The 15,598-nt window shown below is 52.3% G+C and overlaps 2 protein-coding genes across 3 annotated transcripts in view; one reads left to right on the top strand and one right to left on the bottom strand.

The window, feature by feature from the left end:
* The window catches only part of IGF2BP2 (insulin like growth factor 2 mRNA binding protein 2), a 23,171-nt gene extending 17,957 nt beyond the window's left edge, over positions 1–5,214 (top strand). The window contains exons 10-17 of one of the 2 annotated variants that reach the window (XM_041486907.1): positions 151–279; positions 1,003–1,023; positions 1,591–1,659; positions 1,876–1,992; positions 2,422–2,496; positions 2,705–2,836; positions 3,133–3,246; positions 3,675–5,214. In XM_041486907.1, coding sequence (XP_041342841.1) covers positions 151–279; positions 1,003–1,023; positions 1,591–1,659; positions 1,876–1,992; positions 2,422–2,496; positions 2,705–2,836; positions 3,133–3,246; positions 3,675–3,770 — 753 coding nt within the window. In that variant the 3' untranslated portion in view covers positions 3,771–5,214. Of the gene's footprint in view, positions 1–150; positions 280–999; positions 1,024–1,590; positions 1,660–1,875; positions 1,993–2,421; positions 2,497–2,704; positions 2,837–3,132; positions 3,247–3,674 lie in introns of both variants that reach the window. The other variant, XM_041486906.1, reaches the window with a different exon arrangement.
* Positions 4,113–15,598, bottom strand: SENP2 (SUMO specific peptidase 2). The gene is made up of 17 exons (XM_041486908.1): positions 15,454–15,598; positions 14,316–14,371; positions 13,472–13,599; positions 13,178–13,244; positions 12,421–12,499; positions 11,691–11,820; positions 11,461–11,564; positions 10,963–11,051; positions 10,307–10,364; positions 9,239–9,302; positions 8,746–8,889; positions 8,470–8,601; positions 7,916–8,119; positions 7,730–7,809; positions 6,981–7,065; positions 6,638–6,733; positions 4,113–6,157 (listed from the first exon to the last, which is right to left on the bottom strand). The coding sequence occupies exons 1-17, from the start codon at positions 15,585–15,587 to the stop codon at positions 6,080–6,082; spliced, it is 1,728 nt and encodes a 575-aa protein (XP_041342842.1). The 5' UTR covers positions 15,588–15,598; the 3' UTR covers positions 4,113–6,079.

The following is a 15,598-nucleotide window of genomic DNA, read 5'->3' as shown; positions in this document are numbered from 1 at the left end:
TCCCGCCTGCCTGCTCCCGCTGCCGGCGGCCAGAGCTTCACAGTGGAGGTCAATGTGTTACAGCAAGGCTTGGGCCTCGCCCATCCCTCTGTTGAGAAGCCCAGTACTCCTCCACCCTTCACACCTGTATCCGTGTCTTTCCTTTCCCAGCAACAGGCCAACCTGATCCCAGGACTGAACCTCAGTGCTTTGGGCATCTTCTCCACAGGGCTGTCCATGCTGCCGTCCACGCCAGGGGCCCGAGGGGCTGCAGCTGCCACCCCCTACCACCCCTTTGCAGTGAGTGTGGGTGTTCCTGGTGTCTGCAGCTCTTGGGTTTGGGTGGACACTGTAGCTGTAGGAGCCACCTCCTGGGGAGCTCCGACTCAGCCATTTTGGGGGGATGCTGATCACAGCAGCAAAGTGGAGAGGGCAGGGAATGAAGGTGGCAGCCACCGAGAAGATCAGCTGCATCCCTGTGTTGTGCTGAGCTGGGTTTCACCAGTGTTTAAGGACTGGCTGTGTCCCAGGGGTGCTGCTCTCTGAAGAGAGCATGGAAAAACCATGTAGGTGGTCTTCAGTCCTGACCCCAGTCCCACCACTGACTGTGATGGTGTGGACTGTGTTGTGTCCTGTGGGTCGAGTCTTGGTGGCCACCAGAGCCCCGTGGTGTGGCCACAGGGCGTGCAGGGGACAAGCAGCCCACCCTGTGCGTGCACTGCCATCAGGCTGCACCCTGCCCTGGCACCCCAGAGGCTGTGGTGTGGGGAGCCAGTCTCCACCCCAGCTCACAGGGGAGGGTTCTCCTTGTTCTTGGGGTGCTGGAACCTGGGCACGGCTGTTCACAGCCCCTGGGCAGGGATGGTGCAGTGCCAGGAGAACCGGATGGCCAAGGTGCTGGTGGAGAAGGTCCTTCCCAGGTCACTCAGGCACCATGGGTTGCCTCTGTTAGTCCCTAAATAATTTATTCTGAGCTGTGGGTTAATTTACCTGTGCTGTTTTCTTTCCCTGGAATGCCAGCAGCAGAGCGGGCGGAGGAGGACGGTGAGTGCCTGGGAGGATGTGGGGGGCATGTGGTGGCTCTGGAGGGCTCCAGGAGGCGTGGTTGGTCACTCTCAGCCTGTGGAGGGAGGGTGCTGTGCCTGTATCCACAGCCTTTGGGAGATAGCTGTGGGAATTATTCATGGGTGTGATGGAGAGGAGTGGGACAGGTCTCCTGAAGGGCAGTGTTTGGTGTGAGGTCCTTCACCCCAAAGCTTTGTGTGGCCCTTTTCAACCCCCCTGGTGAGGCCACATCTTTTTTCTGATACAAACATCAGCAGGACAAAGCCAAAAAAACAGCAGTGGGGAGGGACTGGGGTTAGCTGGGAGCTCCCATCCCCATTGCAGCCTTGTGCTGTGCCATAGGCACAGGATCCAGGCTGCAGCTCATCCTTGGATGTGCCTGTGCTCTCCTGGAGGGGTGTCAGGGGATGAGGGGTGCTCACTGTGTCCCTCGTGTCACTCCTGGTGGTGACACACTCCCCATGTGGGAGTGGGGGTGTTGGGAAGGGACTGGCAGCTTGAGGACATCACTGATGCCACTGCCCCTCATTTTCTCTCCCACCACAGGGCTCCTCAGCCTATCTGTCGAGTCTGTACGGAGCCCCCGCAGCTGGCGCCTTCCCCCATCAGCACCCCGTAAGTTTCCCTTCCCTAAAAGTGCCCTGGCACCTCCTGCCATGAGGTTTTCCCTTGGGCACCTTGTGGGAGGGCAGGACCACAACTCAACAAAACCCAACCTGACCCTTTCCAACCCAGCCCAGCACCTCCTCAAGCCTGGAATGCTGGCAGGGGGAAGCAGCCCCCTGCTCCAGCTGTTCCCCTGACCCTCTGGTTCTTCCTTGCCCTTTGCAGCTGCCGGAGCAGGAGGTTGTGAACTTGTTCATCCCAACACAGGCAGTGGGGGCCATCATTGGGAAGAAGGGGCAGCACATCAAGCAGCTGGCACGGTTTGCTGGCGCCTCCATCAAGGTGAGCGGGAATGAGGGGCTGGGTCAGGGCTTTGTGCCTCAGTTTCCCCTTCCCACTGCTGAGGGTAGAGAAGGGAGCCCTTGGTGAATGGTTTTGCTCCCCAAATGAGTAGAGGCGTCGTCCTTCAGCATCCTGATTGTCAGCACTGCTCGGGTAGGGAGGTGGCTCTGCACGGGGGGGTCCCTGTGTGGGGCACATCCCATGGAGGGGAGGTGTTGCCCGAGGAGGGGTCACACTCACGCTCCTTCCCCGTCCCTCCGCAGATCGCCCCGGCAGAAGGTCCGGAGGCCAGCGAGCGTCTGATTGTCAGCACTGCTCGGGCAGGGAGGTGGCTCTGCACGGGGTGTCCCTGTGTGGGGCACATCCCACGGAGGGGAGGTGTTGCCCGAGGAGGGGTCACACTCACGCTCCTTCCCCGTCCCTCCGCAGATCGCCCCGGCAGAAGGTCCGGAGGCCAGCGAGCGCATGGTGATCATCACGGGGCCGCCTGAGGCTCAGTTCAAGGTGCGAGGGCCGCAGGGTGGGGGCTGGCTTGGGGACATGGGCAGGGGCACGGTGAGAGCATCCCTTTGGTCCCCACCGTGCCAGGGGGGCTTCTCAGTTTGGGACTATGGTTTTGGGACCACATCATTGCCTGTGGGAATGAAGGGCACAGCAGGCCTCCTCCAGGATGCTGCCCACCACCTCTATGTCCTTTTTGTGCCCTCTCCAGGCCCAGGGGCGAATATTTGGGAAGCTGAAAGAGGAAAACTTCTTTAGCCCGAAAGAAGAAGTGAAGCTTGAAGCACACATCAAGGTGCCTTCCTTCGCCGCCGGCCGCGTCATCGGCAAAGGTGGCAAGACGGTAGGTGGGGGTGTGTGGGGTTCCACCTGCCCCGGGAATAGAGGGCTGGACATCCCCTCTCCATCCCCTATCCATCCCCTGTCCATCCCATCACCTCTGGCCGGGTGCTCTGTGGTATCAGTGATGTCTCGGTCCCAGCCCCGTGTCCTGGCGGTGGCTCTTGGATGGCAGCCATCCCAAGGGGAGAGTGTGTAAGCCACGGCAGCTTGGTGCCATGGCTCAGAGCTGGGGTGGCACCAGCAGTGGAGGATTTTGGCTGTTCCCCAGCAAAACCTGGATCTCTGTCGTTTGCTCAGGTGAACGAACTGCAGAACTTAACGAGCGCAGAAGTCATTGTGCCGCGAGACCAAACCCCGGACGAGAACGAGGAGGTCATCGTCAAAATCATTGGGCATTTCTTTGCCAGTCAGGTAAGGTTTGGCCATGGCTCCCCCAGCATTCCCAGTGTGAGGAAGGCCACCATGCACAGCGTCCCCTGAGCTGCCCTGAGTGGTTTCTGTGCACCCAGGATGCACTGAAAGGTTTTTGGCTGCATTAACATTAAAGATCGGCTCGATTCAGGCAAAATCTGTGCCTTGGACACGGGGTGGGAATGGCTCCTTCTTCCCACCTGGGTGCATCTAACCAGGCTGGGTTCATGACTGCGAGGGCATGGTGACACCCCAAAATCTTGAGTGATGGAAGAACAAGCCAAACCCTTGCTTTAGCACTTCCTCACATATCACAGAATCACTTGGGTGCTTGGCCTGGTGTTAAAATCTCTAGAGTTGTGGTGCTGTTGTTCTTGGTGGGGGCTCAGCTCTGGTGTGGCTACCCCCGTTTCTCGCCCCCTTCTCAGACCGCCCAGCGCAAGATCAGGGAAATCGTGCAGCAGGTGAAGCAGCAGGAGCACAAACACGCTCAGGGAGCCGCGGCCTCGCAGCACAGCAAGTGAGGCTCCCGCCAGCACCGCCCGACGAATGTAACCCCCGCCGCCAGCGCCGGAGCCCAGCAGGCCAGGGGACAAACCAAAGAGCGCCGAGCCCCCGGCAGCGCAGAGCCGGGGCACGGGGGGCTCTCTCCATCCCGCAGCTTCCGCCTTACTCCGTCGCCTCCCCGCCGCTCCCCCGTCAGTGGAACTAACACAGGCAGAGAGAGGTGGTTTTTAGTTTGGAATTCTCCCCAAACCTGCCCATTCCACCCCGCAGGAGCTGGCCCGGCCTGGGGGGGCCGCGGCGCTCGTTAATTTAGAATTAATATATCAGTAACGAAACTAACGCCGATTTTTAAGTTTTGTAAGATTTTATTTTTTAACTCACTTTTTAAAAACTTTTGGGGGAGGGGGGGCTGTTTGTTTTTAGCAAAAGCAGGCTTTTCTAGAGGTTTAATGGCAGGAGCTGGTTCATTGGTTCTCTAATGCACCGTAGAGCAGAGCTATAGGATCGCCAGCAGGGAAAAAAATACGTACTAAGTGTTAAAAAGCAATTTCTGAAGGGCTTTGAGAAGAGCAGGGCCTGTAGGAGCCAAGAGGATTCCTCGTGTAGGAATTGTTCCTCTCCTTCACACACCTTTTCCTCTTTGCTTTGGACTCGAAAAGTGGGGTTTGCATCCGTTCTGTCCCCCCTTTCTGTCTGTCTGTCCTCTCTCCATCACTGCCCAGCACTGACATCCCTAGAAAATGATGGGCAGCACCAGCCCTGCCCGCTTTGGACTGGGATCTTTGGGGAAAAGATCCCTGTTGTAGGGAGAAGAGGGGGAAATGGGTGAAAAAAATAAGATTTACAAGAGGTTGTCAGCCCAGGGCTGGAAAACCCAACCAGCAAAATTGGCTTCAAATGAAAAATAACCCAAATAACCCTCCCAAAACACACACACACACACAGAGAAAAACTACCTCAGGTTTTCGTACCTCAGCACCTTGCGCTTGTGTTGCCCTTTTAGAGATTTTTGTATGCCTTGTAAAACTGATAGTTGGAGCATTTTTTTATTTTTGTAATAAAAAAAAACCGAGTTGGAAAAATGATCTCGACCAAGTCAGCTGCGAGGTGGAAGAAGGAAACCATCCCCCGTGTCCCAGAGCTCTTCCGTAGTCTCCTGCAAGCCGAGAGCCAGTGGCTGTTCCTTCGGAGAAAGCTTGAGAAATGGTTAAAAAGAACAAAAAAAAAAAAAAAAAGGGAAAAATAAAAAAGTCAAACACAATAAAAAAAAAGGTTTAAGCAAATGCAAGTGATGGATGGAAGCGGTGAAAGCCGACGGGCAGAGCAGGGATGGGAGCGGAGGTGCCGGTGCCAGCGCCGCTCCCGTGGGCTGCGAATCCGTGTTTTCCTCTACTGCAAAGTGTTCTGTGAAAACCAACCTGAGACACCAACAAAAAAGAGAAATATATCCAGCTAACCAGAGCCTGAGCCTGCTCTCTTTTCTTTCTTTGGGGTGCCTTGCGGTGGTCATGGCTGGGAGTTCCTCCCTGGTGCCCAATTCCCTGCTGCCAGGGAGGGAAGGGCTGGATGGGGGTTGTAGGCATTGCCAGGTGTAGTTTTACCCTGGGACCTGGGAAGTGTTGCCATCACAACACCACCTCTCCCTCTCTGCAGATCCCTGGATGAACATCCAGTGGGGAAAGGCACTAAATGGGGCTGCCTGGGATGCTGATAGGTGCCACAACGAGGGAATGCTCCTTCATGAGTCCCAGAGCCAGGCTCTTCTCTCCCACCCCTCCAGCACTGGGAATGCTCCTCTGGTGGCACCTGGGACAGTCAAAACTGCAGCCCCAAACACGAGGAACCAAAGGGAAGGAGGAAAGGACACCTCAAACATTCCCAGCTGCTGCATCCTCATGCTCAGATCTTCTGCATCCTCAGGGAAGATTAATTACCCCTGATTAATTATTTGCAAGGATAAAACACGAGTGTCTTTGGAATTGTTCATCCTTTGGAGAATCTGCCCCGAAGTTGTGGCAGATTGAACCAGTCAGTGAAAGCCAAGACAGACAAAGCCCCTCTGCATGGATCTTGTGGGTCTTTGGGGCAGAGCAGCACAGGGATGTCCCCAGAGCCACCAGGGGAGGAGACAGCCCCTGTTCTTCTTGAGATGAGGAGCAAGTTAGAAACCACACAGAGACAGCAGATCAGTTTTCAATTAAAAAATAAATTACTCTATTAACAAGTAACCTTCCCATACAATAAGGCTCTTACATAAGTTAATATTTATCTTATCTTACCTAAACAATAAGAAATAAATACTACTCTTTTACAGAACAGTGTTTTCCTAACAGTGCATGTCACCCAGCAGCTGCTGATGGATTATTTCCCACACCATCTTCCTGCGGAAATAAGGCATGTGTTCCTGAAAAGAAACAGGAAAAATCCATCACATAGGAAGCCAGGGGAGAAAGAGGCAGGAAATCTCCATTAACACCCAGGGAATTCTTGAGTGGGAAGCTGCTTTTGAGCACCTGCCATTTGGGTATGAGGTGGGTTTCACACCATGGTGACACAACCACCCAACAAACACCCACATTTCTTTACAGGGACATTTATTAAAGACCACCACATTGGAAAATAACCAGGGGGAAGTTTTCCAAGGGGGAAACCTCTTTCACCAAGAGGTACAAAGGCCAGATATTCCAAACCACTGACTGCAGCATCCTGGCGTTGGAATGAGATGGTCTTTAAGGTCCATTCCAACCCAAACCACCCTGGGATTCCAAGAATCCATGATCTTTCCCAAGAAGCAGACACCAGACATGAGGAGCAAGCTGCTGTGCAGCTTCCCTGACTCTTGTGTGGGTGTGGGAAAGGCTGGAGCTGTTTGCACTCCTCTCACCGGGGTGAAGATGATGGGTTTGTCTCTGGAGATGAAATCGGCAAATTTGCAAACAAAAACTCCACAGTCACTTCCATTATTTTGTTGAGGGATTTCCTGAGGAATACAAAAACATGGAGAATTTTTATCTGTCTTGAACGAGCAGCAATCTGGTCATAGCACGCATTTTACCCACACCTACTCCTGAAAGCCTATTTCCATAATCCATTTACCACTCCCAAACCCAAGGAACAGTCCCAGTTAACTGCACATCATCTCCCTCCTCTGCTTGCCTGGGAAGTGTTAAATCCCCTGTGACAAGGAGTTCTAGCTCCCATTCCAAATCCAGGCATTGCTCCCATACCTCTGTGCCCATGCTGTGAAGGGTCCACTCAGAAGCAGTCAATTCAATGTTTCTTTTTTCCCTGCTTTCCTCTTCCAGGTATTTTCTGTAGAAAACAACACAAAAATCACTTTTCATCTCCCTGATTTAGGGCAACAACAACACCAACAAAAAAAGCTGTTGAAAGGTGACAGGAAGATAAATCACAGTGAAATGCCAGAGGTCCTCACAGCAGAGGATTTAAGGAATGGGGAGGGAAAATTCCTATCTTAGAGACACAGTGAGAGGCTGTGAGCAGGGCTCCCCAAGGCCCAGTGTGGGGCCCAGCCTTGTATAATATCTTTATCCATGACCTGGACAAGGGGATTGGGCACCCTCAGTGCCCTTGTAGGTGACACCAAGCTGGGTGGTGGAGGACAGGAAGGCTCTGCACAGGGCTCTGGGCTGGTGGCAAGGTGAAGATCAGTCAAGGGATGCACTCAATGATCCTGGAGGGCTTTTCCAGCCTCAGTGATTCTGGGATTTGTCTCTGTAGGGCTCTCTCACCCTACAAAGCTGCTGGATGAAGGGTTTTTCCTGACAAGGACATGTCAGGATGTGCAGCACATGTGAAAACTTGCACCTCTGACACTCTGCAGGATTCAAAACACTGACCAGAACAAAAGAGGTACAAAGTGAAGAGCACCAAGGCACAGGGCAGAAACACTTCCTGTGGGGAGGGGAAAAGGCCTCAAAAACAACCAAAAGGGATAAAAAAAGCAGCTACTCACAAGACAGTTCTACAAATGTGGTCTCCTTTCTGTCCCAAGGAGTCAAAGTATTTGATGGTTTTCTCTCGGAGGTCTACGACCTGGGGTTAAAAGGTGACTTAGACAAAGCACACCCCAAACATGAAAGGACTTTGCCCTCTAGCTCTGCTCTCCCCATCCCCTAAATAAAAAGCCAGTTTGACTCACCAGCAGTGTCCAGTGAATTCTGAGGTGAATAGGCACCAAGATGACATCGTGCTCAAAGATATCCACACCTTTGGTCCATTTCTTCACTCCCTTGTGGCTTGTAGAGCTTAGCTTGGAATAAAAGAAGGTATTAAAAGCATAGACTGCTGGATATCCTTCCTTCTTGCTTCTTTCCACCAGAAGACCCATGTAGAAATTCATGATCTGGAACAGAGAGAGGCGAAGGGAGATGTGAAATAAGACACGAAATTAAAAAGACAGCAACATGTCTTTGCTGGCCACCCTTGAGCTGAGAAAACTCCAGCTTGGCAGCTTTTGCTCCCAGAATTTCACACTGGAGGACTTGTGCTGCTGGTTACAGCCCCCACACCCACTCCAATAACCCAGACTGACTCCTGGGAGCTGCATCATCCAAGTGAAAGCTTCCAGAAACAGCAGCCCACACAGTACCCAAAATAAGGAGTGTACAGCTATTTCTGGGCTCTGCAGTGGAGCTCCTGGAAGACTCCTGTGCCCAGGGAGGGGGGATTTCCCAGGAAGTGCAAATCCCATACCCTGTCGTTGAGCCAGCCCAGGGGCTGCAGGGTGCAGATGTCCTCACGGGTCACAGTGAGCTTGAAAGCCCTGCTCAGGATGTCCTCAGGCTCACCACTGTCAAAGGCAGCAGAGACCTCACTCTCCATGGCCTGGAACAAAGGATTCAGTGGGGAAGGGCTCGTGGAACAGCCCCCCAGAAGGCCTCCAAGTGCAGCTCCAGTGCCAGAGCAAGGAGCCTTGCAGGCCCTTTGCTGAACCAGCCACAGCACTGGCTTGCTGCTGAGCACAGGTACCTCTGTCAGTGGAGCCAGATCATCTCCTGGCTTTTCTAGGCATGGCAGTGGCTCACTGTCCACAAAAAAGAGGTCTTTGGACAGGACAGGTGTCACATGGAACTGGAATAACTTTCTTTGGGGGACTTCAGCTTCACGCTGGCCCTGCCAGGCACAAGGACAGAAGTCAGAGAGAAGCACAAGGGGTTTGCTGGGGGACAGGGCAGAGAATCCTGCAAGAAACTGCAAGGGGTTGTGTAAACACATCCCAGCAGCAATCCCCAAAGTCACATTTGATTGGTGATTGCATTCCAACTGTGCCCAGAGAGGCAGGGCTTTCCTTGGGCTTGGATTAACATCCCCAGCAAAGCCTCCACATGCAGGTATCAAGCTGAGATCAAGGTAAGTATTTGTGATTTCCACACTTCAAATTTTATTTTGGATCTCAATTCTGAGTAGAGGTGAGTTATATTTTTCAGAAAACAAAGTGAAGTGGTGACTAACTCAAGCTTACCACTGAAGCAGCTCGTTTCTCTCGTTTTCCCTGTCCACGAGAGTCTTCTGGTGGTGTGTAATAGCTGTCAGGAGAGGGAGAGAAGTGAGCTGGATATCCACACTGCCCCATGAAATTCTCCAAAATTCGCCTTCTGCATAAGAAATGCTTTTTCAAGGCTGATTCTGACACATGACAACATCTCAGTCTCCTTCCCCATTCCTTTTGTAGCAGCCAGACCAGTATAGATGAAGAGCTGGAAGCTTCACAAACTTTCTTCCACCATCAGGTGCCCAATTCCATTTTTTCCTCAGTTTTAATCTTTGGGAAACAGAGAAGCAACCAGCACTTCCTCTGTCAAGTACTTTGTGATCTCCTGGTGACAAATGCCACTCCACCAGTTATTTTCTCTCTTCCCTTGAGCTTAGGGGACAGTGACAATTTAACTGGACAAATGCACAGCTCAATACAGTGCTCGTGTCTAAGGGGGAAAGACAAGAGGGACAAAGTCACCCTAAACCACACCTCCACAACCAAACCTCTCTGCCCCCATCTGCACTCTGAGGGGAGGAAGAGGAGTGCACCAAGGGGCCACACCAAAATCCCTCCCTGGAGCTGCAGCCAAAAGCTCCTTTCCCTTCACTCCTGCACTCCCATCCTGCCACCATGGAGCCCACTGGCCCCTGATGAGGGACAGAAATGCTCCCTTTTTGGTCTATTCCAACCCAAGGCATCCTGCAAGCCTCAGAAACTGCCTCAGTCCCCCCAGGCTTTACAAGCTCCCTACTCCTTTTGCTCAGGATCCACAGGAAATGCAAAGTCAGCTCATTAATGATGCAGCAGAAAGACACTCGGGAGCAAAACCAGATTCTGCAAACCCAAGACAACCTGGGCTGTCACCCCTACTTCCTTCTCCCAAAAACCACCCAGCACATCCCACAGCTGCCCAGCTGCGAGAGGGGAGCTGGATTTGAGGGACAACTAACTGTGAGCAATTCTCCCCCAGCACTGAGACACTGAACAGGACTGGTGTTCTGGAGGCTGACAGAGCCAAAAGAAACAAGAGCCATGGTTAGAAGAGACTCTTACCTGATCATGACACCTCTCTGAGGCAGCTGGGGGCTGAAAACATCCCCATGTTTGACACCTGCAAGGAAAAGCAGCAATATGAGAACAGGGAGGTGATTTCCCATTCCAGCAGCTGCACAGAGCTCTCAGTTTCTGGGTGACATCACAGACATTTCATCAGCATTTTCAACTTAGAAGTTCAAACTCTGGCACCTGCCCAGAAATCATTTCAATCCCCATATCATCATGTCACAAAGTTCAAGATATAAAAGAATTAGTGATGAAAAAGTATTTAAGTAATGAATATGGGGGAAAAAACCCTGGGGCAATATTAAACATATGTGTAATAGTTTACTTGTTCTAAAAGCTCTGCTTTCATGGAAATAGTCCTGTCTAGCATTAAAAAGGGATTAAAGTGCAGCTCTGAGGGTACAGAGTCCCCCTCCCCTGGTACAAAAAAAAGCAGGTAAAACAGGTACTACAACCTTCTCCTGTGCAGTGGAGTCACATCCAGCTACAAACTGCACTGCCACAGTCACAGCTCTCAAATACCATTTTAAACCAGTTCCTCCCCTTCAGTAAAACCCTCACAAACCCAGTTTAGCCAGTAATGAGGAAAATGCCCTGTTTGGGCTGGACTTCTACCAACAGAGTGGAGCAGCCCTGGGGATACTCACTGGTTCTTTCTGGCACAGGTGGAGAGGCACCTCTGGGTTTTTGTTCTTTCAGGGGACTCCCAGTCATCCCTGGTTCCTTGGTTTGAACTCTTTGGTGTAGCAGAAGAAAAGGACAGAGTTTTTACAGGTGATTTGTTACCAGTGCACCTCAATTCACTGCAGAGGACACGGCTATTTGTACACAACCGGCTAAACGAAAGCAACAGAAATATATAAAGTAAAATTAGGCTGTTTAATCCCCAACAGAACCATGCTGTCACTGGTTCCACGGCAAGATGCAAAGGGCATTTTGAGGAGTTTACATACAGAAGTTTGGCCAACTTCAGCCCAGGCATAGTGAGCATACAAGAGTCAAATTTTCTATCTCCATTATTCCAAAAGAGACTCAACCACTACATTTGATTCTGTCCAGAACCCTGAGAAAGATCAATCCTCCTCCCCTTCCACATACAACAAACTCACCACCAGAAAGTTAAAGGTTATTTTGCTCATAATTACTTGTTAAGTCTTGCTGACCGTGGAGAAGTAAGTCTTCCAGAATATTTTTCTTTGAACAGACTCAAGAGCTCTTTGTATTTCTTATTTTCTGCTTGCTGAACATCCTTGCAGAAGGGAAGGAAAAAAGAGACTTCAGCAAGCATTCCCAGCCCTTCCTTTTGTCTCATCCTAACTATACAGGAAATGCACAGCTGTTTCATCCCAAAACAATTCCCTTCTCCCCACTTTACCTCTTCAGCAGCACACAAAGGCCTCCTGGTGCCACTGACTCCTGGAGAGTTGGGACCTGGCTCCTTAATGGGGGGCCTGGGTGTGACAGGGCTCTCCGGAGCAGCTCGGATGTGGTTATTCCTGCTCAGGCTGAAAACACCAAAGGCACAAGAAATGCTATTAAGAGACCATTCAAAGCTCCTGATTTATTAATTAGGTTTTAATTAGCACCTCCTGATTCAAGGAGGCACTGCAGCCTGCCCAGGACCATGCTGGGGAGGGTTTTCCAACATCTCTCCAGGTGACTGGTGGCAGTAGCTGAACACCCTCAGAGGAAAAACATAAAAGGGTTTCCCAATGGAATTCTCTGGGGAAGTGGAAATTCTCTGGGGTTTTTGGGGGATTTTTTTTCAGTTGTGGGTTTTTCTGTTTGCATTCCTGGTCTCAGCCTCTTCCCAAGTTCAACACTTCCTCCTACCACAGGAGGTGAGAGGACTAAATTTGTTAATCTTTCTCTGATCCCCTGAGTCCATCAACTATCTGGATTTAAAGAGAACGTTTAAAACTGGTCAAAGGCAAGAAAAAAGCTGAAGACCTCCCTCAGTAGAGCAGCCAGGAGAAGCCCCAAAACACCCTGGAAAAACGTTGCTCTGTGGACACAAATGTTGGGCAACACAGGAAGTTCAAGGATGAAAGTGAAAGGCAACAAACCCTTCAAAGCAGAAGTGAAAAAACCAGAAGGATTTTTACCTCAGATATGGAACTCTCTTACAAAGAGAGGATGGTGTTTCCTCAGTCAAGCACGGGTTGGTGTCACAAGGCATTTCGTCTGTGGGAGAAGAGCACAAGCCATCAGCAACTGGTCAGGAAAACAGGAGTTACAGGAGTTCAAAGAGCTTCACCAAAGATAAATTACTCTCATTTTATCCTTCACGTTCTAATATTATTTGTGCTATGTTGCTTTAGGATATTTTCATATTGGCAACTACAGAATGTTGCCAGCCTACACCTAATACAAAAGGGTTCTGAGGCTCTACTACCTAAAATCAGCATCTGCAACAATTTCTTTCTGGCAAGCCAGCAGTGGGACACACTAGAACTGCATCCAAGGCAGTTAATATCTGGGATCCACAACCACATAAGCATCTTGGGATACACCACTGAATATCCCACTTGGAAGGGATCCACAGAATCATCCAGTCCAGCCCCTGGCCCTGCACAGACACCCCAACCATCCCACCCTGTGCATCCCTGAGAGCATTGTCCAAATGCTGCTGGAGCTCTGCAGCCTTGGGGCTGTGCCCATTCCCTGGGGAGCCTGTTCCCAACCCTGCCTCCAATCCAGAAGCAATACCAGGATGCAGGGAAGAAACAGCTCACACTCCACTATTCCTGGGTGCTACCCAGACATTTTGCCTTCAGCAACCAGCCCCCCACCTAGGCAGAGCTGCCCAGAGTCAGAGCAGCAGGAGAAAGGAACAGGTGAAGGACTTGCTGTCAGCCCTACCAGGTTCTGCTGTGTCCTCATCCTCTGCAGATGCTACAAGTGAAGAGTCAGAAGAAATGTACACAACCTGAAATAAAAGCAAGCACCAGAGTGAGCATAACCTGAATGTGAATCCAAGCAAGCACCTCCCCCTGCTGAAATTCAGTCAGCTGTGCTCTGACTCAGAGCCCATGGTTTTGCATGGGCTGCAGCAGAAGGCAGGGGCACTGATGGCACCACTTCTGTAACACAGGCTCTTACACCTGCAGGGATTGTGGGAGCTGATCCCTGAATTCCATTAAAAGCCTTGCTCACCTCATCTTCAGACTCAGAGAAGAAGTCATCTTTCTCTTTAGTCTCCTGGCTTCTACTTGTTGCCTTAGGTGACAACTTGGCAGCCACAGAAACCTCTTCAGGCTCCTTGTTAGCCCCAGAGACACATTCTGGAAAAACCACACCACCAGGCCATAAAGAATGGGACTGGAAACAGGGGTTGGGACTTGTGCTTACACCCAAGCCCTGCTCCCTGATCCCACATGGAGCAGATAACTCATTTCAACTACACAGCAACAGCCCAGCAGCACCCCACCCCATCACTGGGGATCTTGCTACCAAGCAGGAATTAGGAAGCTCCACATCCCCCACAGAAGAGCAGCAGCCTTGATTGAAAATGCTCTTTGTGCTGCCCTGCAGGGCTCAGTGCTAGAGAGACTGGGATGTGCCATGCCCTGCCCCAGACAGGATTTATCCTTGGTGCAAATACATGGCCTTCCCAGGATGGAAAAAGTCATTCCCTGCTTCTCTTCCTGCCTTCATCTGACCAGGGTCTCCCATCCTCCACTTGGTTGGAAAATCCCACAATCATCAAGGTTGGATAAACCCTATAAGGGCATCAAGTCCAACTGTTCCCACAGCACTGCCAAGGCCACCACTGCCCCACGTGCCCAAGTGCCACATCCATGAACACTGGGACACATCATCGATGGGCCCAGGCCCCATGAGACCCCCTCCAGCCACAAGAGTGGCTCAGAAACCCTCAGCTTCAGCAGCAAAACTGAAGTACCAAAACCAGAGCTCCCCAAAGCTCCCCCAAACCCCAAGGAAAATCCCAAACCCAAGGAAAATCAGGCGTATTAAGCCTCTCTGTGAGGGGCAATACCTGTTTTCGGCCTCTTTGCAGGGATCTCCTCAGGATCTTCCACAGGTGACAGAACACTGGGGGAAGAACAGACAGAACAATGTTTTTCAAACCACAATTCAGCTCCCAGCAGGCCCAAACTTCCAAAGGGAGCTTTCCTATTTCCCCAGGATCATCTCCCAGAGAGCTGATCATCCCACTAAAGCAGATCAGGCGTCTTTTTCTCCTTCTGTTAATGCCTCCTCGTGTTTTACGTTTGCTCCTATCACCAAAAAATGCCTTAATATGTAATGCTTCCCTCTTTCCTCCGGGAAAGAAGCACTCCAGAGGTCACTAAGCCATCCAAGTTCATGTCACTGCGCTGAGCTGCAAAGGAAAGCGGAGGTAGAACAGGAAATGCAAGGTGGGAATGCCAGTCCTGCTCACATCCATCCACCCCAGCAGCTTCCTGCTGAGTCAGCTCGGGAGCAAACCCTTGAAACAATTACCAGCCTCACCCTTTCCCACAAGCCTAAACGCAAGGATTTTTAGCGGGTGATACCATCGCTAAGTCCGGGAAAAAGGTCTCCTTTGGGAACAGAGCACAAAGCACGTTCCTATTTTTATTTCCCCCCCCTCCCAGGAGCCAATTCCTTCTGGGCTGCTCTCAGTGCAGCTACGGGCGGAGCAGGCGGCTCCCTCCGGGGACATTCCCTCCTGCGTGTCGCTGTGGGGTGGGACACGAGGGGGGAGCACAGCCTGGCTCCGCGGGCACACGGGGCGTACATCCCACACAGCAGCAGGCACGGAGGCGCTCCGGCCATCCTCGCCGGCAGCAAAATGGTTAACTCTAGGGCAGGCAGCCTGCTTTTATCCACCGCACACCCCCGGCGTGCCCCGGCCCCGTGCGGGGGTGCCCTGCTCCTCCAAGGCATCCGCTCCAACCCCACCCCGCTCCCCGCGCCGAGGTTATCGGCAACACCTGGGACCCACAGCCGCCAGCACCGGGCATTCACCGGCGGTGTCTGCACCCCGCAATCAGCTCCACACCTGCGGGCAGCCTTACGGGGAACACCTGGGGCTGATCAGGGCTTTCACAGACCCGCACCGGAGCCCCGGCGGCGTGCGGACACCGGCCGGGCCGAGCGGCGGGGCAGCAGGCGCGGCGGGAAGGGCTGACCTGGGGGCCGGTTTCTTTCGGGGTGGCGGCTCCGGGCGCGGCTCCGGGCTGAGGGTGAGGGCCGGGGCCGGGGCCGGGGCCTGGCGGGCGGCGTCGCGGAGGGCGCGGAGGACCGCGAGCAGCCATTGGTACATGGACCGCGCGC

Source organism: Pyrgilauda ruficollis, unplaced genomic scaffold, assembly GCF_017590135.1.
Source record: "Pyrgilauda ruficollis isolate IOZ18807 unplaced genomic scaffold, ASM1759013v1 scaffold79, whole genome shotgun sequence".
Classification (NCBI taxonomy): Eukaryota; Metazoa; Chordata; class Aves; order Passeriformes; family Passeridae; genus Pyrgilauda; species Pyrgilauda ruficollis.
The sequence above is the reverse complement of the archived record's forward strand: the minus strand, read 5'-3'. Positions and strand labels throughout refer to the sequence as shown.

Coding starts and splice junctions, on each gene's coding strand:
- SENP2 (XM_041486908.1), bottom strand. CDS start 15,587: ATGTACCAATGGCTGCTCGCGGTCCTCCGCGCCCTCCGCGACGCCGCC. Junction 11,052..11,460: donor CGGTCAGCAAGACTTAACAA/GTAATTATGAGC, acceptor GCTACACCAAAG/AGTTCAAACCAAGGAACCAG. Junction 7,066..7,729: donor CACATTTGTAGAACTGTCTT/GTGAGTAGCTGC, acceptor TGTTTTCTACAG/AAAATACCTGGAAGAGGAAA.